Genomic DNA, 20,826 nt, shown 5'->3' with positions numbered 1-20,826 from the left:
GCTGAGTGCAGAGCTAATCGATAGGCAGGTCCTCCCCAAGGCGTGGGAGAGCCGCGCAGGCGCACTAACTGATAGTAACTACTTGGATACCGGGGGAAGCGCCTCCCTTTATAGCATCCCTAATGGCATTTTTTTTACAATACCCAAGATTACTTCTAGGGTCCATAGGGATAAGTGCCAGAACCCCTAGCTAGAAATCAGGAAGTAGACTAAAGAAAATAGGTTTGAGGGGCTGGAGCGATAGCACAGCGGGTAGGGCGTTTGCCTTGCACGCGGCCGACCCGGGTTCGAATCCCAGCATCCCATATGGTCCCCTGAGCACCGCCAGGGGTGATTCCTGAGTGTATGAGCCAGGAGCAACCCCTGTGCATCTCCAGGTGTGACCCAAAAAGCAAAAAAAAAAAAAAGGAAAAGAAAATAGGTTTGAAGGGCCCAAAGAGCATGCAGCGGATAAGGCACTTGCCTTCACGTACCCTTACTTATATACGTGTGAAGCAAGTTCTTACAGAGGTTGAGAAGCACACATATATCGTGACTCAAAAGCAAAGCGAACAAAAAACCCATGACTTTTATCTGTTTTGCAAAATTTCTCAAGCCAGGTTCAAAAGGCTGCAATGCATGATTGGCATGCACAAGGCTCTGGGTTCAATCCCTAGTCCCACCAGGCTCCTGAGCACCACTAGATGGAGCCTCCACCCCGAAAAGATATGAGTGAAACCCCTTTTCCAATAACAGATCCTTCTACTATGGATTGTTCTGGGGCAGAAGTAACATTCATTACAACCACCACACCACCTCTTGTATCTATGTGCTGTACAGAATTTCACCTGGGCCATACCTGATACTGTTCCAAAACTTATTCCTGGCTATGCACCCAGGGATCACTCCTGGAGGAAATCGGGATTATACACAGTGCCGGGGGGGGGGGGGGGTGGCGCCGGGATACAGGTTAGCCATATGCAAGGCAAGCACCTGATCTGCACGCTTTTGCTCCAGCCTGTAGTTTCAAGTCTTGTTTCAACACTCTTTTTTTCCCCTCCCGCCCCTCACTGTTGTTTCAACATTATTTTTTTTTCTTTTTGGGTCACACCCAGCGATGCTCAGGGGTTACTCCTGGCTTTGCACTCAGGAATTACTCCTGACGGTGCTTGGGGGATCATATGGGATGCCGGGGATCGAACCCGGGTCGGCCGCGTGCAAGGCAAACGCCCTACCCGCTGTGCTATCGCTCCAGCCCCTGTTTCAACATTCTTAACACTCTCTTTACACTAAAAAGGGGCCTTGGACGGAACCTGGTTTGATCCTCACCATTGCATATGGCCCCTCCCAGTCCTGTCAGGAGTGATCCCTGAGCGTAGAGCAATCCTGGATACACTGGGGTGTGACCACAAAACCAAAAAAATAAATACATAAGGGTTGTAAGCATTTTTGCTAGAAGGGTCTGGAAACTCGGGCAGAAAAGTTTACCTGCAGGAATGGGAGAGAGGGCAGTGACTGAGGTCTCTTTCCCCTCAGGTCTGGGGATATCAGGTTAACAGAAGCAGACCCTTCCCAGGTAGTGAATGTCCTTGGTTACAATCCTGACACCCTGAGATTTTGGTTACAATCCTAAAAGCTCCATGGGAAGCAATTGGGGAAGCACAAACTGCTTTCACACAAACAAGGTCTGGGGCTACTATACTGTCCCAGTCAAGGTGGAGAGGGTTCCAGACAAATCAATGAAAACAAGTTTGGACACCGAAGCTAGATAAGCCAGAACTAGCTGAAGATGATGCCATATCACAATAGTGACTCAAGTGGCAGAAGCAGGCTGGAACCATGTTCTGAGGACTCCTTCCTGTGCCTCTGGGCCTATTTGGTGCCAGAGTTTAGAAATGCAAAGGCAGGGGAGCTGGAGACATAGTATGCTGGGTAATGCACTGGGCCTTGCACACAGCCAACCCAGGTTTCATCCCCAACACTACCAGTAGGGACCCCCTGCACCACCAGGAATGCCCCTGAGTACACAGCTAGGAGTATGCACCAAGCACAGGCAAATGTGGTCCAAAAATCCAACACTGAAACAAAAAGAAATGCGGAGATAAATGCACACTGGCTGTGTCAGCTCTTTACTCACACATACACACATAAAGCCAAGACCTGAAGCTGAGTTTTCATTTTCTGGAGCAAAAAGGAGAATCATTTGAGGGAAAATTAGGGTGGCTTGGGTAACTAGAATATGCTCTGAAACAAGGTCAGAGTGAAATGGGAGGAGACACAAAGCCGTGGAACCAGCTCCTCACTTATGTCATCCCTGAAGTTTCTTCCATAACGAGACATGTGAGGGCAGGGACATACAGTCACCATTTAAATCTGACTGGGTCCTGATGAAACATTTCCCAATGGGAAAAAATTTTGGTAATGAAGCCCATGTTCTTACCACCACTCCTTTTATTAGTGAAGCAAGATAGTTTTTATTGAATGAAACTTAGAAAGTTATGAGGGGAGAACAGAGAGAAATACATATTCAAGAGAGAACATGGACTTCTCCAGAGAAAGCAAGCAAAGAAAAATAGAGACAAGCAATATATATGTTCAAGGGATCACACAGGTTTGAAAAGAAAAACCAATCATCCCTAGTGTTAATAGTGATGATTCTCCATGGCTTCAGTCAGAAATAAGATTCCTGCAGCTGGGAAATGTCTAAGCAAGTCTTGCCACAAAAATATCCAGGCAGCTTTCCCACAAACCTCTTATCAAACCCTTAGGTGCCAGCCACTTGGAGACAGCAGTAGTTCAAACAAATGGTCCCTGTTCTCATAAAGCTACTTTCCCCCCTTTTGGTCTCCATGCTGCACTCAGCTGTTCTCGGGGCTTACTCCTGACTCTGCTCAGGGATCAGCCCTGGTGGGGTTTGGTGTACCCATGCACTGCCGGATATGGAACTGGAGTTGGCTGCATGCAAGACAAGCTTACTCTCTAGCTACAAAGATAAGCAATGAATAAGATAAGAAATGAATACTTTGCTCTATCTAAAATAGTTTAATGCTTCCCAGGGCTGGGGGTGGCAGGAGAGATGAGAAGCCAATTTAAGTTGGAACCCAAATGAGAAGGGGTGAGATAATTCATTCTGGACAATGAATGTGCAGCTAAGAGTAAATAAAACTTAGTTATTGCCCAATTAAGAAGGGAAGCAAGGGGCTGGAGCAATAGCACAGCGGGTAGGGCTTGCACGCGGCCGACCCGGGTTCGATTCCCAGCATCCCATATGGTCCCCTGAGCACCGCCAGGGGTGATTCCTGATTGCAGAGTCAGGAGTAACCCCTGTGCACTCCCGGGTGTGACCCAAAAAGCAAAAAAAAAAAAGGGAAGCAATCACATCACAAGGTTAGAACTGGGGTCATTCCACTCCTTTTATTGGCAGCAACAAGATTTACAAAGTTGTTTATTAATAATGGAGTTTCACTTTGGTACATCTATACAATGGAATACTATGCAGCTGTTAGAAAAAAGGAGGTCATGAATTTTGTATTCAAGTGGATCGGCATGAAAAGTTTCATGCTAAGTGAAATGAGTCAGAAAGAGAGAGACAGACATAGAAAGATTGCACTCATCTATGGCATATAGAATAACAGAGTGGGAGACTAACACCCAAGAATCGTAGAAATAAGTACCAGGAGGTTGACTCCATGGCTTGGAGGCTGGCCTCACATTCTGGGATCACCAACTATAATGTAGTTGAAGGCTATGCGGGGGAAGGGAGTTTCGGGCTGAATGAGGGCTAGAGACTGAGCACAGTGGCCACTCAACACCTTTATTGCAAACCTCAACAGCTAATTAGAGAGAGAGAACAGAAGGGGATGCCCTGCCACAGTGGCAGGGTAGGATGGGGGGAGATGGGATTGGGGAGGGTGGGAGGGATGCTGGGTTTACTGGTGGTGGAGAATGGACACTGGTGAAGGGATGGGGTCCCGAACTTTGTATGAGGGAAGCATAAGCACAAAAGTGTATAAATCTGTAACTGTACCCTCACGGTAATTCACTAATTAAAAATAAATAAATTAAAAAAAAATAAAAAAATAAAAACAAAACAAAAAAAAAATAATGGAGTTTCAAGCACACAATATTCCAAACTCCAATTCTACCACCCCAATTTCCCTCCCACCCCCAACTTGTCTCCTTTACACACTTTTAATTTTTGTAGTTTTGATCCTATGCTTACAGCAGGGTTGGTTCTAGTGGTTTATTTGGTTTTTGTTTTTTGTGCCATACCCAGTAATGTTTGGGGATCATTCCTGGTGGGCTTGGAGGACCATTTGTGGTGCCATACCCCTGTATTATCTCTTTGGCCACCTCCAGTGGTTTACATAGATCCCTTGACAACTTTCTTTGGGTAGGGAGAACACACCTGGTGGTGCTCAGAACTTCTAGCTGTGTATTCAGGGCTCACCCCTGAGGGCTCAGGGGACCATGTGGTTCCAGGGATTGAATCCGGACTAGCCTTTTGCCAAACAAGGCACTCTACCTTCTGTCCTATGTCCCACCCAACCCAACCCCCTCCTACAACCTTGCCTACTCTTAAGATCATAATTCCATTTACCCAATGAGAGATTTGGGGCCAGACTGAGGGACAGAGATAGTACAGGGGTTAAGGCACTTGACTTGGCATGTGAACAACTGTAGTTTAATTCCTGGCACTGCATATAAACCCCTGAGTGCTACCACTCCTGTGTCACTCCTCAACACAGAACCAGAAATAGCCTCTGAGTACTGCAGGGTGTGACTGAACACACACCTCTCAAAGCCTCAGAGACTGAACCCTGATTTTATCATCTTTGTCCCAGGGGATAAGAGCTTAATGGGCATAATCCTTGATTCTTCCCATTATTTCCTGCTAATACACTGAATTGACATTGCATTGGTTGTCAAATGTGAAGCCACTCTTACTTTCCCAGGATAAGCCCTGCCTAGTTTTAGTGACACCCTGCATTGACCAAGTTCTTACTATATACATCCTAAATAACTGCCACAGCAACCCTAATGAGATAAGGTGAGACAGAGCCCCGCTGTGTTTTGGGAGAGATACAAGTGGTGCTGCTCAGGGAACCATAAGCAGTGCTGGTATTCAAGTCATTGTTTCATCCACAAACAAGGTAAATGACCTTTTTTGTACTCTCTCATCAGCCCTAGAGCTTTGATTTGTTTTGGGAGCACTCCAGGTGGTGCTTAGAGTTAACGCCTGGTTCTGTGCTCAGGGATTAGTCCTAGTGATGCTCAGAGAATCATATCTGGTGCTGGGAACAGAACCCAGGTCAGCTGTGTGCAAAAGAATTACCTTACCCATTGTACTATCTCTCCAACCCTTGGAGTCCTGTTTTGGTATTGGGGGCCACACCCAGCAGTGCTCAGGGCTTACTCTTGGCTCTGCACTCAGGGATCACTCCTGGCAGTATAGCCCCAATTTGAAGAACAAGGTCTTATGGCCAGATAAATAAAATAGAACTAGCACAACACTTTGTCAGGAAGTCAAACTGGATTAAGTCGCCTATCCTGAATCCCAGAAATCACCAAGCCCTGGGAATTAGTCAGCAGCATTGGCAGTACGTCTCCAATCAAAACCAAATCATTCAGGGCCGGAGAGATAGTCCAGGGGTTAAGGCTATTGCCATGCATGCAGCTGACACCAGTTCAATACCCAGCACCATGAATGGTTCCCTGAGCCCCTCCAGGTGTGGCCCTAAAACTCGAAAAAAAAAATCAAAACTTAGTCCTATACCAAGTTTCTCCCTCCCTTGGGGATTTAGTTTTCTTCTCTTTCCTACAACAAAAGACATATCAGTTTCCATTCTGTTGCCTTTCATATTCCTGCACTGGCTGCTTCACCCTGCACCCCACCCAGCCCCCTGCTCCCATGAGGACAGGCTGATGCCTCTGGTCTTCTCTCTACCCTCATCCCCAGATTCTCGTTTGTTCCAGATACAGTGATGTTCTTGGCACTGCCCTTGACAACTGTACAAGTGCTTCCTGGAATCTGGAGCAAGTCTGTTTCTTTTACATAATGACACTCTGTGCCAGGCACTATTCCTCACCTTTTATATAGCAAACCTTCAGGATGCAAAGAGGTACATAGTATGGCAGATACAGAACTTGTCTTGCACACAGCAACTGGGGTTCCATTCTTGGCACCACATATGGCCCCCCAACAACCTGAAGACAGAGTCAGGAGAAAGCTGATCCCCCAAAAGACATAGCAGATCTTCATCATCCTTCACAACCATCCTATTGAATTGGTGGTATCATTATCTAGTGTCACAACTGGGGAAACAGAAGCAAAGAGATGAATGTCCTGCCCAGATGTCAATTAGCAATGGGGTTGGATTTATACCCAGGCCATCCAACTCCAGAATCCTGTGCTTAGGGGCCAAAGTGGATAGGGCATTTGCCTTGCGTGTGTGTGTGACTAGGATTTGATTCCTGGCACCACATACTGTCCCTCGAGCACAGCTAGTAGTGATTCCTGAACGTTGGGCCAGAACCAACCCCAGAGCACCGCCAGGTGTGGCCTCCAAACCACTAATCCTTGCACTTTAAACCACTTCACTATTTGGGGGTGACACTACACCTAAGGTGTTCAGTAATGACCCCTGGTAGTATGCAGGGACCATATGTGGTGCCTGGGATTCGAACAAGGATCAGCATGAAGCAAGAGAAGTGCCTGACCTGCTGTATTACTTCTCTGGTCCCTTAACCACCTCCCTATTTACCATAAATTGCCAACCTTTTTTTGTAAATGCCTGTGAGTTTCTCTTACATGCCTTTCTCCATTCACAATTTAACCAAAACCCAACCTCTCCTCATCGATGCCTCAGTGCTGCTGCCCTTCCCCTGTCACTCTGTGACCTCACAGCAGCAGAGGGTCCAATCAGCCTGTGACCTGCACACTTTGCCATGGTACACTGCTCAGAGGAGCTGCCATACCCTCCCCAAGGACCTCACAGTGCTGTTACCTTTGACCCTTCCTTCACTGTTCCTGCTGCACTGACCTCAAATATCACCATCGAGGTTCTACCACGGGGCCTTAGCATAAACTTTTCCTTTGGCCCATTAATTCCCCTTGCCCAGATGTGAGGCAAGGTGAGGCTGACAAATGTGATAAATCAGGAGATACCCTCTTTGTTCCATTCAGGGGGTTGCTCACTTACACCGGAAGATGGAAGGCCTGCCACAGATGCTTGCTTCTGTCCACTATACAAGGTTAACATAAAAACTAGGCTTGCTCTTCAAGCCTTTGTTCTCCCTTGAATATGTATCTTGCTTGTCTCTACATCTCTTTGCTTACTTTTTCCATTCTGGAGAAGTCCATGTTCTCTCTGGAATGTGTACTTCTCTTCCCTCACCTTTTTTTTGGCTTTTTGGGTCACACTCGGCAATGCACGGGGTTCCTCCTGGCTCATGCACTCAGGAATTAACTCCTGGCAGAGCTCAGAGGACCATATGGGATGCTGGGAATCGAACCCAGGTCAGCCGTGTGCAAAACAAACACCCTACCTGCTGTGCTATCGCTCCAGCCCATCCCCTCACCTTTTTTTTTTTTTTTTGCTTTTTTTTTTTGGGTCACACCTGGCGATGCACAGGGGTTACTCCTGGCTCTGCACTCAGGAATTACCCCTGGCGGTGCTCAGGGGACCATATGGGATGCTGGGATTTGAACCCGGGTCGGCCGCGTGCAAGGCAAACGCCCTACCCGCTGTGCTATCTCTCCAGCCCCCTCCCCTCACCTTTTTAATCCATAAAAACAACCTTGCTTTGGGGCCAGAGCAACAGCACAACAGATAGGACATTTGCTTTGCACGCAGCCAACCAGGTTCAATACCCGGCATATGATTCCCCAGGTACCGCCAGGAGTAATTACTGAGTGCAGAGCCAGGAGTAACCACTGGGCATCACTGAACGAGACCCAAAAAGACAAAAACCACCTACGTTGCTTCACTAAAAAAAATACAGGGGCCAGATGTTTGTAACACAGTGTAGGGCATACTCTGGATGAGAAGCTAATTCCAGGCCAGGGTGTTTTCCAGCCTCTAAGTCTGTGAGTTGAACAGGATATAAAGCTTTATACTGGAAGTGTGGGTGAAGTGTGGGAAAGCTGCCTCATGAAAGCCTCCTTGGTGAGAAAGGGAGGTGAGTGAGGGCCTAGAGGCACTTCTAACTTATATATTATGCTATGCTATATTTTGGAGATCACACAGGTTTTTTTGTCTTATTTTTGTTGGGTTTGTTTTTGCTTTTTGGGTCACACCCGGCGATGCACAGGGGTTACTCCTGGCTCTACGCCTCTACACTCAGGAATTGCTCCTGGTGGTGCTCAGGGGTGGGTGTATGTGAGGAGGGTAAGACACACCCAGCTGTACTCAAGACTTACTTTTTTTTTTTTGCTTTTTGGGTTACACTCGGCAATGCTCAGGGGTGACTCCTGGCTCTGCACTCAGGAATCACCCCTGGCAGTGCTCAGCGGACCATATGGGATGCTGAGAATCAAACCCGGGTCAGCTGTGTGCAAGGCAAAGACCCTACCCACTGTGCTATCACTCCAGCCCCACTCCTGCTTCTATGCATAGGGATTACTCCTGGAAGTGCTAAGGGGACCGTATGTGGTGGATGGAAGCAAGACATGCACCTTACCCACTACATCTCTCCGACCCCAATACATAATTTTCATAGAAATGGGCTACAAACCTGTTTGTAGTACTACTACTCTTCAAGTACACCTAACAAATGACTACATGCTATAAGACACTGTTGTAGATTTCCTGAGTCTTAATGAACTGCTGTTATCCAGATTAGAGGCCAGATGGGTGCTTTCAAGGTTCCGGGTTTTAGAGGAAGGTTCTTTTACCTGGATATGTCAGAGGATGTATCTAAAGGCTTCAACTGAGGGGAAGCTGGAAGAGAGTTTCCAAACACCAGTGTTCAGGGAAATAGCAACTTAGAAACTTTTGTTTTGTTTTGTTTTTTGAGTCACACCCGGCGATGAACAGGGTCACTCCTGGCCCTGCACTCAGGAGTTACCCCTGGCGATGCTCAAGGGACCATATGGGATGGTGGGAATAGAATCCAGGTCGGCCGCATGCAAGGCAAACGCCCTACCCGCTGTGCTATCGCTCCAGTCCCAAGGAAATAGCAACTTAAAGGATGTCAGGTGCTGAGAATTTGCAGCTGTCACTTATAGGGCAGGGGTTCAACAGGCCCCTGGAGTGGAAATAATGATGGAACAGGATAAGACAGGTCAGCAAACAGCTATCAGCTTCCCCTTCCCATGACCACGAGGTCTAACAGAGATCAAGTTTTTATTATGGAAAAGCCCAAATTTCCAACATGGATGCCATAGACTTCCCTGCCCCTCTCACCCAGTTCAATACTCATGAACCCTTGGATGGCACAGAGCCAGCTCTTTCTTCAAATACCATAAACTAGGAAGCACCAGGATAGGCTGTACATTTCAGTCCTCCCAACTTTCTTCCACTTAAACAAATGGATGAACTGGACCCAATAAAGAACTATGAACTATGGCAGTTACAAAGTTTACAATACAAATTGTAAACTTTGTCAGACAATAGCTTAGACTAGATGGAGCAAACTTCCAAGGGTGAATTTTACAGAATGGAAGCATAAAATTAAGTTTAAACCTCTGAACCAACAGTGTATCCAAATGTAGGGAGGATATGGAGAGACAGGATTGCAAGAAAGGCACTTTCATTGCATGGGGCTGACCTGGGTCCAATCCCCAGAATCCCATATAGTCAGGGGTAATTCTTGAGTGCAGAGCCAGGAGTAACCCCTGAGTATCACTGGGTATGGCCTCAAAACAAAAATTATGGAGGACAATGCCAGATTGTTTAAGTTTTGAAGATTTAATTTGTGCATTCACTGTATGCTAAAATTGTCCCTCTTAGGATATAAGGCAGTTCTCCTAACCATCCTTAATGTTTTCTACAGAACTCTGCAGGCATATTCCCATCAGAGGAAAATAAAGACTGTTTAGGTCAGTTGTCACTGGACTCAAAAAACTAGAACTTCTTTTTCAGATCTTCATGTACTCTGATTTGTTAGCCCAAAGCATCAAGGAATGGGAAAATGTAGCTTGGTAGGGACTTTGGCACATTTTGGTTTTGATTAAGCAGCTCTACGAATAGTTACTGCTAGTTATTTGATATACTTTTTTACATCTCACCACATTGCAACTTATTTGGTATTTGAGTCAAAACTGGCAGTGCTCAGGGGTCATTCCTGCCAGGTCTTGGGGGATCATATGGGATGCCTGGGATTCTATTTTAAGTTGGCCATGTGCAAGGCAAGCACCTTACCTACTGAAGTACTCCAGTCTATATAACTTCTTTTTAAAAACTGACTACACCATGAAACCTAGAATGATAGTCAGGATGTACTGTTCTAAATATGTCACATTCAGGGGCTGGGCTGGAGATCAAGCAGAGTGCTGCCTTGTTTGATCCCTAGCCTCCCGTATTGTTCTTCAAGCCCACCAGGATTGATTTCTAAGTGTAGAGCAAGGAATAACCACTGAGAATTACTGGGTGTGGTCCCCAAACCAAAAATAAGTATGTCACATTCAATATTCCTAACTGTACAGTACTTTCCCTGTGGGGAGAGCTACTTTGAGGAACAATGTGGTGCTAAGGGCCAATCTTGAGGCTCTGAATACAAAGTAAGCGCTCGCTCAGCCTGTTGAACCCAAGGTATAGAAATTAAACAGGAAGTGTGGGGCTGGAGCAATATCACAGTGGATAGGGCATTTGCTTTGCACGCGGCCAACCCAGGTTCAAATCCCAGCATCCCATACGGTCCCCTGAGCACCGCCAGGAGTGATTCCTAAGTGCAGAGCCAGGTGTAACCCAAAAAGCGAAAAAAAAAAGGAGTTGAGCAGGAAGCAGGACAACATTAAGAATGATTTCAGGTGCAGAGCAATAGTACAGTGGGTAGGGCATTTGCATTGCATGTGGCTGACACATGTTGGATCCATGGCATCCCTCATGGTCCTCCAAGTCCAGCAGGAGTAATTCCTGAGTGCAGAGCCAGGAATAAGCACTTAGCACACCACCAGCTGTGACCCTGAGCACAGCTGAGTGTGCGCCCCCTACCCCCAAAAAGATTTCACTCCATACAGAGGAGAGATGCAAGTCTTGGACTTATCCTGGACCTTGAAATGTTAAAGGAATGTCTACAAAAGACTTGAAACTTTATTATTTCATTTGTCACAGTAAGATTTGGGGCCTGAAAATGCAGTAATTTGCGTGGGGGTAGACTCCTTTGCAGACCTTGGACAGATGTATGTCTGAATAACTTATTGATGAGTAATATAGTCCCTGAGAAAACCTACTGAGACTCTTACACCTCGCTCGGTAAAGCAAAATAAATTGACAAGGGCTACAGAAATAGTACAAGGCACAGGACACTTGTCTTTCAAGTAGTTTACCTAGGTTTTATTGCCGAATATCCCACATGTCCCTTGATCTCATCAGGAGCAATTCCTGAGTTCAGAGACAGGAGTAAGCCCTGAACATTACCAGGCATGCCCCCCAACCCCAAAGGGGAGACTGCACCTCCCCATACCTTACACTGGATTTACACTGGATTAATCACCTTCTGATGTCAGCAGAGAAATTGGTCACATTGCTCTTCAGGTCTGAAAAGGTTAGTATTTGTTATTGGGGCCGGAGGTCTTGGGTCACATCTGGCAATGCTGGAGCACACATGTTGCTGTGCTGGGAAGAGTTGCTCCTAGAGTTGAACAGGGGACCGTGTGCTGTTGGGGATCACACAGGCAAGACAAGAACCATAACTCCTATACTTAGGCCAAAAAAATAGTAAAGCGGGTAGGGTGTTTACCTTGCACATGGCTGACCAACGCAGGTTCAATCCCCAGCATCCCGTATGGTTCCCTGAGCAATTCCAGGAGTAATTCCTGAGTGCAGAAGCAGGAGTTTCCTTTTTGGGTGTCACCCAAAAAGCCGAAGGATAAGAAAGGATCCTAACTCCTAAAGTCTCCAATCCCTCCAGTTTTTTTGCTTTTTGGGTCACACCCAGTGATGCACAGGGGTCATTCCTGGCTCTGCACTCAGGAAGCACCCCTGGCAGTGCTCAGGGGACCATGTGGGATGCTGGAAGTGGAACCCGGGTCGGCCGTGTGCAAGGCAAACACCCTACCCACTGTGCTATCACTCCCTCCAGTTTTTATTAATGTCTATAGGGGATTAATTTTGTTGCAGAATATCGTGGTTGATTATAATCTCCTATCTCAGTTCACTTTGGAGATGAGGGACTTTTTTTGGGGGGGTAACATCTGACAGCGTATGCTACCAGTATTGGGAGACCCAAGAGGTACAGGGCCTCCCACAGGCAGAATACTTTCAAGTCTGCAGGGTTATTTTCCAAACCCAAAGCTCTTGTTTTTCCTTTAAAACTTTGTTGGGCGGAGGGGGATGGGTGATAGCGCAGCAGGTAGGCTGTTTGCTTTGCATGTGGCCAACTTGGGTTCAATCCCCAGCGCCCCATATGGACCCCGAGTCTGCCAGAAGTGATCCTGAGCATGAAACCAGGAGTAAACTCCAAGTAGCACTGGCATAACCCAAAAAACAGAAAAAAGATTTATTAGGGTTGGAGAGATAGCACGTCTTGCATGTAGTCTACCCAGATTCAATCCTCTGCACCCCATATGGTCTCCTGAGCCATGCCAGGAGTGATCCCTCAGTGGAGGGCCAGGACTGAGCCCTAATTACTGATGGATGCAGCCCAAAAGCCAAAAGTTCAGTGGTTTAGGTAACAAGGATACGAGTGTTTAGTTTTGACATACACTGACACCTTCAAAATGCTCAAAAGACTGCATGCACCACTGCCCTCATGTTCATTTTATTAAATCTAATTTGTATTACAAGGCCAAGAGTTTCCGGGTTTTCACTGGGGAGCAAGCCACACCAGCAGTGCTGGTAGGTGCACAGGAGATCCCACCAATGGTGAATGGATGCAAGATTAAGCCTAAGACCTGTACTATCTCATTTAATTAGGGGGACATTGGTTTGGTTTCCTTTGTTGGTGCCAGTGACCAAACCCAGGGTTTCACACATGGAAGGCCACGTGATCTTGCTGTCATATCCCAGCTGAAGCTGCCACTTTACTTCTTAGACAAGGTGTGCAGGTACCTCCCTGACCACCATAGTAGTTCTGCCAGCTCCCACTGCTTAGCTGGCTCCACTGAGTTCAGCATAGAAAGCCTCCTGGGGCTGGAGTGATAGCACATCGGGTAGGGCATTTGCCTTGGATGCGCCTGATCTGGGTTTGATTCCCAGCATCCCATATGGTCTCCCAAGCACCACCAGGGGTAATTCCTGAGTGCATCACCGGGTGTGGCCCAAAAAGAAAAAAAAGCGAGCTGTCTGACCAAGAATCCAAGTTGTAGCTATCATGCCCCTTTACCTGGGCCTGGCTCAGAGGGCCAAGTAGGAGGTCTGAGTTCCTGAGTCTCCATCCACCTGCCAAAGCAAATGGATGTTTTGGTTGGAAGGGTCCTTAGGGCCAGTCTCTAAGATCCAGGAGGCAGGACACCAAGGTTGAATCTCTCACAATCCAGGAACTAATGTGGCTACTTTGGATTGCTGTTAACACCACCATCAACTGGGCGGCCTCTTGTTCACACAACCCTGGAAGCTCTGGAGAGACATTCTTTGAAGGGATAACATCAACATCTATCTCATCGTGGCAAGACAAAGGTTTCATTGTCTATTAGGGCATCAACCTCATGGTAGCATCAATACTTTTACCATCATATTGCAGGGTTGGGTTTCAACATGGGGATTCTGAAGGCCCCTTATCAGTCCATGACAACATGGTCCCACAAATGCGAGCTAGTTTATTCATGATGTCTGAGAACTTGTGGGAACCAGAGACTGTACAGTAGGTAGGGCATTTGCCGTGCACACGACCAACCCAGGTTCAATCCCCAGCATCTCACATGGTTCCTCAAGCACCACCAGGAGTAATTTGAGTGGAGCCAGGAGTAAGCTCTGAGCACAGGGTTGTGACACCCACCCAAACTGACAAAGATGTCCAAAAACTTGACCACCAGTCATAGACTACATGGGCACAGTTTATAAATCCCAACTGGGAGGAAAAAAACTGATGGGAAACTAATGCAGGAACTAGAACCATATGACCAAGAATGGTTATAACAGGTTTAGCATCTTAACCTGGGACCTTCCCATAAAATCGGATCCCCATGAGGCCTTGCCAACTATTCTCACAGGCTCACTCTATGTATGGCTAGTAAAATATATACAGCCCTCCAAAGAAAATGTGGAAAGTGGGCCAGAGTGACAGAACATGTAGGCAGGGAGTCCACCCTGCAGGCAGTTGATCCAGGTCTCTCTCCTAAGCCTACCAGGAGTGGGTCCTAAGCATAGAGCCAGGCCTAAGCCCAGAGCACCACCAGCTGTTAAGCACCAAAACAAAAAAGTGTCACTGAAAGGCAGGGCTGGTATGATATAGTACAGCATGTAGCATGCTTGTCTTAAACACAGATGATGATGATTTAATCCCCAGCATCACATATGGTCTATGAGCCCCGCCAGGATTGATCTGAGTGCACTGCCAGGAGCAATCCCTGATCATTGCTGTGTATGGCCCAAAAAACAAAAAATGTGAAAGGTTTGTACGGCAGAGGTAGAGGTAAAATGACTTTGGCATGGTCAAGTAGAATCTGAAGGACCGTTCAGATCCAAATCCTGGAATCGGATTCCAAGGTTTGGGCTCTCGGAAATGTTTTCAATTTCCAAACCAGAATTCTCCAATCCCAACACCCAGATGCACTCAGTACACACACCCCAGTCCCAGTGCTTAGGGTAAGGAACTGGAACTACTCTTTATGGCAGCTCCCACCAGGGACTTTCATTCTTACAATTCTGAGGGCACCTACCTGAAGATACTCCGAGTATCTTTGTGAAATTCAAACTTCCAAGCTGAGTCACAAGCTGACACTTATAAGGACAATGAGCCCAGGGGACCAAGAAACCCGATTTCTGACATAAGAGGCGTTCACCTATACCCGACCCCAACTCCTTTAGGCCTCATCACGTATTCCCACCCGAACCAACCCAGAATTCAAACCTGAAGATGCTACCCTCTGAGCAACCCCTGCCCACACACCTACCATGAAATTTTTGAGTGTCTCCCTCCTCCTGGACTCCTATTTTAACTCACAAACTAGGTTGATTAAGAAAAAGCACTATAGATAGCAATTTATTTTCAGGTTTCAACTTTTTAATCAGTTCCTTGAAGGACATCCTAAGTGCTACATGAAACACAACAGAATATTTTTTCTTCCAGTATTTTAAAAAATGACATTCACAAGTATTTTTAAGAAACTTCTATATAATTTGAGTGGTGTGAGCTTGAGTTAAAAAAACCCTCAAGTTATCATGATCTCGATGCAGATTTCTTGTAGTTACATTCGGAAATTGCTTCCCAAGTATTAGCATCCTATATGGGTTTTTAGAAATGTCTGTAAATGCACCTTATCTTTAAAAAAAATATCTGGCCATTTTTTTTCTTTGCCAGAACCAATAATCCTGAGTCCAAACTAAAAAAACTAGTGAAAGGAAAAACACCCAGTCTAAAAATGTCCCCAAATTTGTAAATTTGCAATGGGCGGAAATTGCTTAAAAATGTGGAGCTTACTAAAAAGGTTTAACAAGCTACCTTGGGAGCTCAATTCAAAAATATAAGTTGACATACTAAAAGTTGTTTCAGTGCAGCTCCAAAAATCCTTATAAATACAGCCATTTGAAAGGATGGTCCTGGATCAGAAGTTTTATTCCTTGTGTATCTGAGAACAGTAAGAAGGAGGACAATTGTGATGTCGGGAAGGTACAGGTTAGCATGCTTACCTCCCAGGGTTGAAACAGATGCTGAGAGCCGGGCAAAAGGGACACCCTTTCATTTCCTCAATGCCCAGCAGGAAGAAAAGATTACAAGAAAGACTGGTTTTTATACACAACCCCCCCATTATTCCTCCAAGGCTGCCTAAGCTCTGATAGGCAGTTGGAAAAAAGGGAAAACAAGGGACGGTGGTGTCAGACAGGCAGGCCAGGAATGTTGAGGAAGGAGGAAAGGAGAGAGGAATGTGATAAGACCAGGGGAGAGAGATCTGCACAGCAGCTGCAAAGAAGTCTCACCTACATTAGGTGTGCATGCCTCATCTCAGTTGTCGTAATTATCTCTGTAATTTCCTCCTGAGTAGCGGTCATAACCACCCTGGCTTCTGGGAAAAAACCAACTGTGTTACACTTCCTCCAGCCCTGCCCACCCCCCGCCACATTAAAAACCGGATTTACACAGCCTGTGTCAAGTTATAAATACAACATGAACTTTTAGCAGACATAAGAGACAGGCTAAGCAGTATGTATAACCAACTTACACACAGCCTTGCGAATCTTATTAAACACAATGTCATGAAGGAACAACCAACACAGTACATAAAAGCACACATGCACCATCTACTGTATGATCTGAAGATTAATACTCTAATTAAAGCAGTACAATACAAATATAGTACAATAGAAAAAAAAGCACACAAAAATAACATGAAGGGAGATCAATATGAAGATACAAGTAGTTATGGCTCCAAAGAAGAAAGCCTCAGCACCAGTACCTCAAACTCTTGCTACCCACCTGCCTCCATAGTCTCGGGACCTTCCATATCCGTAGCCATATCCTCCAGGACGACTGTCATACCTGCCACTCCCATAGCCCTGGTCCCCACCACCTACAGCAGATAGTTAAATTAGAGTTATCGGAAATAGACAACTACCAGGCAGATCTCTTTTGCACCTAATGATCCAACTTACCACACAATCCACTTACCTCTGGAGTAGCTGCGACCACGCCCATGGGCCCCAAAGGCACCCCCTCGGGTTCCCCGGGCAGACTTGCCTGCGTGGTCCACACGAATCTGGCGGCCATCCAAAGACTAGGTGTGAAGAAACAAGGATGGATAGACAGTGAGGCAGGGAAGTGGTGAGGCAAGAATGGGCAGGGCAGTGGGCAAAAGGGCCCAGAATCTCATGTGGGCACCAGGTTCTGGGTGCCACGTTCCAGAACAAGCTCCTCTGACCAGAGTGGTCTTAGAGGGCTTTACACTCCCAGTCACCTGATTCCACCGTGTTCCCTCTGCCACTACTTACATCTTGACTGAACTCAGGCCGAGTTCTCCTCCCCACTCCTCTAAAGCTGCCCGACTATTAGGGCTAGACAGACACCTCTCTCGGTTTGAGGCTTGAGTCCATCCCAGAAGACTCACGAGGTCCTCTCCGGGCCAGGCCCGCAGGTCTGCAGACTCTACTACCTAAGCCCATGGCAGGTCAACCATCCACAGGTGGCTTCTCGGCCTCATGCAGGACCAGTCGTCGCCTCCCAGGCAGCCCGGCTCTCTCTGCCGCTGCCCTCCACCCCCTAGAACAGAAGGCAGTCACGCTCCTGTGAGTGGGCACTGCGGGGCTGGGTGGCCGCGTTGCCCCTAGCAGACAGAGGGGAGAAAACACTGTGGAAGCGACAGGTGCGGGCAAGGGCCCCTATGCATGTAGGAGGCCTCACCTCTCCATTCATGGCGCGCATGGCATCAGAGGCATGCTCTGGATTGGTGAAGGTGATGAAGCCAAAACCCCGGGAACGCTGAGTCTCCCGGTCCTTGACCACGACCACTGGGGGGGGAGAGAAGTGAGTGGCAAGGAAGGTAGTCAGTAGAGAATGGAGCTGTCCACCGTCCGCAAAATAATAAAAGGTTAAGTTTTCTTCGAGTATACAATTCCAGCTTAGGAACAAAGGAAAGAATGGTAAAGAGAAAATGAAGTGAAATTCATCAGTTATACAGTTGGGGTTGGGGGGCGGGGGGTATACTGGGGTTTTTGGTGGTGGAATATGGGCACTGGTGAAGAGATGGGTGTTTGAATATTGTATAACCGAGACATAAACCTGAGAACTTTGTAACTTTCCACATGGTGATTCAATAAAATTTTTTAAAAAGTAAAAAAAAAAAAAAAAAAAGGAAAGAATGGCGGTGGAAGGGGGGGCGGGGCCCTGACTTTCCAGGCCAGGATTCTCGGGGCCCCAATCGTCACCTTCTCCAGCCCTCACCCTCAGAGATGGGTCCGAAGCTGCTGAAGTGGTCTTCCAGCGCTTGCTCATCGGTGTTGAAGTTGAGCCCTCCCACGAAGAGCTTTCCGTCTTCAGAAGACATGCCGGCGACGTAAGAGTCCTGGGGGAAGAGTGAGAATGAGGGGGGGGGACCAGGCGGCAGGAGAGGGGGGACTAAGCGAAGGCCCACAAAAAAGAAAGCAACGACAACAAAAAAAGGCAAGGAGAAGCGGGCGGCAAACAGACACGAGGCACTGAAACTTAAAGAAGGAGGCTGAGCAAGCAGGCAAAAAAGACGCGTCTGCGGGGCCGGCTCCGCGCGGCAGCCATGGGGGGCGCTTCTGCGCATGCTCACAACATCCACTACTACTACCGCCACCACGCCCGTCATTTTCTACCGTTGCGCAGGCCCAGAAAACCTTTGCGTTTCCTCGGCGCCCGCAGAACAAGATGGCGGCGGTCACGTGGGGAAGGGGGGGAAGAACGCGGGGGGGGGGCTCCCTTCGGTCTCGGCTGTCGCGTGGTCAATGTCGCCACCGACGCCGCCAGCCCCTCCCGGCAGTCCTCGCAGTCGGATAGAGAGCACCAGCCTTCCCCCAAACGAAATGCTTCGCCTCCGAGTTTGCGACTGGCCCGCCTCAGAGAAGCCCAAGCCTACGAGTCAGAAGCCGCTACTTGGGAGCCTCGCTGTTCCGCCTTCGCGGCGCACATCAGTGAGGCGAGGAGGGGCTCGTGCTGTTGGACATCGCGGCTTACCTGGAGACGAAGAGGAAAAGCCGCACGGACCGGAGCCGCCAGGAAGCTGAAAGAGTGGGGAGGCCGGCGCGCGGGAAGGCGCTTGATAAAGCTTACGTAGCGGCTGTAGCAGAACGTCCCCGCCGACGTGTGCGCTCATTGGCTGAGATCAGAAATGGGCGTGGTGGGAGGAAGGCGGGGCCTGGGAGCAGTGCGGTCGTGCGCTTCCGTGGATGGAGACGACCTTTGTCTGATTGGTGCACCCGGGCATCAGCATTCCTCCACAGATGCTGCCATCTCCATCCTCACTCCACACGAACTTGTTCTAACTTACTCCTCTTTCCATCTGAGCCCTTATGCTTCGCATCCTTTACGTCGGTTCCTGTATTGCTTTTGCTGTCTTTCCCTTCACATCCCACTAGAGCAGAATATTTTATCCTCTCCCATTTCTGACGTTATCATCCTTAACAGACTTTTTTTTTTTTATACCCAAATGTACTCAGGGCTTACTCTTGGCTCTGGCTCAGGGATCACTTTTGTTTCTTCGTTTTGCTTTTGGTTTTTGTAACACACCTGGCGATATTCAGGGGTTTCTCGTAGCTCTATTTGGGAATCACTCCTGGAGATGGCCAAGGGACCATATGGTGTGCCGGGGATCAAACCCAGGTGACTTGCGTGCACAGCAAGTGCTCTGCCCGCTAAACTACCTCATTGACCCCATCAGGGATCACTTCTGACAAGGCTGGGGCACTGTATGTGGTACCAGGAATCCAACCTAGGTCCTCCGTGTGCAAAGCAAATTGCACTATCTCTCCAGGGCCCTTCACACTCTTAACATGAAAATCCTCCATATTCTCAGTATCTGATACTAACCCTAACTTTTTTCTTTCTTTATTCCTTGAATTATTTCCATCCTTCTTACGTTTGTTCCCTCCCTCCCTCCTTCCCTTTTCCTTTGGGCTAAACCCGGTGGTGCTCAGGACCTACTTCACAGCTTGGTGCTGGGGGTCACTCTTGGTGGTACTGTGGGAAGCTTGTGATGTCTGGCCTTTTTCTTCTTTGTGCAATATTAAGTCTTTTGTCGCGGGCCTATTTTCTCTAGTATCATACCTTGTCTTTTTTTTGGTGAGGAGCACACCTGGAAGTGCTCAGGACTTAATACTGCTCTGCTCTCAGGGACCACTCCTGGTAGGGCTCAAAAGAACCATATGCAGTGCCAAGGATTCCTTGTAATTTATGAACAGCTTTCATCTGTATTTGAAAACCACTTGAAGCTTGTTTCAATTTCTCCACCAGTACACTGCCTGAATTGCATTCTACAAAACAGAATGTGCAGATCTTCAAAGGGAGTGATTCTCATAGGATCCAAGAGATAATACAGGGGGCAGAGCACTTGCCTTGTACACAGTCAAGCCAGGTTTAACTGGATTGACTGTGTACACCACATAAAGTCCCCTCAGCCCCATCAGGAGTGATCCCTGAGCTCAAAACCAGGAGTAAACCCTGAGCACTGCTAGGTGTATCCCTCACCACAAAAAAGGAAGTGATTCTCAATACACAGAACAGTTTTTTTATTAAGACAGAATAGTCATTGATTCACAGGAAAGACTTCCATGAAATGAATTTAATAAACTTTATTTTGGATCTGGAGCAGAGAAATAGCTCAAAGGACTCGTGTGCATGTTTTGTATGCAGTAACCCCTCTTAGATCCCAGCAACGCTTGTTGCACAAGCATCACCAGAAGTGATCCCACGCAGTAAGCAAAGAGCACTGAATGATGGGTAGTTCCTGGAGGAGTGCCAGGTGTGGCTCAAACCCCTCCCCCCAAAAAGAAGGATATTTGTCCATCGCAGACTAGATTTGTTCTTTTGCAGAGTACAATATGTTATGCATCCACAACATGGATTGATTTT

The 20,826-nt window shown here is 47.4% G+C and overlaps 1 protein-coding gene across 13 annotated transcripts; it reads right to left on the bottom strand.

Annotated features, from left to right (window-relative positions):
• Nucleotides 1-11,437: 11,437 nt before the first annotated feature.
• RBM3 (RNA binding motif protein 3) lies at nt 11,438-19,053 on the bottom strand. Of its 13 annotated transcripts, XR_008627380.1 has the most exons (8): nt 18,178-19,022; nt 17,638-17,744; nt 16,909-17,014; nt 16,717-16,810; nt 16,221-16,306; nt 13,468-13,523; nt 11,884-11,959; nt 11,459-11,775 (listed from the first exon to the last, which is right to left on the bottom strand). XR_008627380.1 is itself a non-coding variant. In XM_055122617.1 (7 exons), the coding sequence occupies exons 2-6, from the start codon at nt 18,566-18,568 to the stop codon at nt 16,246-16,248; spliced, it is 759 nt and encodes a 252-aa protein (XP_054978592.1). In that variant the 5' UTR covers nt 18,569-18,831; nt 18,934-19,053; the 3' UTR covers nt 15,285-15,871; nt 16,221-16,245. The 13 variants fall into 13 exon arrangements, 6 of the variants coding, with proteins under 6 accessions (XP_054978592.1, XP_054978595.1, XP_004612932.1 ...); XR_008627379.1 differs by having other exon boundaries at nt 11,438-11,775; nt 11,884-13,523; XR_008627381.1 differs by having other exon boundaries at nt 11,439-11,775; nt 11,884-13,523; nt 16,221-16,303.
• Between the last annotated feature and the right edge of the window lie 1,773 nt (nt 19,054-20,826).

Source organism: Sorex araneus, chromosome X, assembly GCF_027595985.1.
Source record: "Sorex araneus isolate mSorAra2 chromosome X, mSorAra2.pri, whole genome shotgun sequence".
NCBI classification, from domain to species: Eukaryota; Metazoa; Chordata; class Mammalia; order Eulipotyphla; family Soricidae; genus Sorex; species Sorex araneus.
The sequence above is the reverse complement of the archived record's forward strand: the minus strand, read 5'-3'. Positions and strand labels throughout refer to the sequence as shown.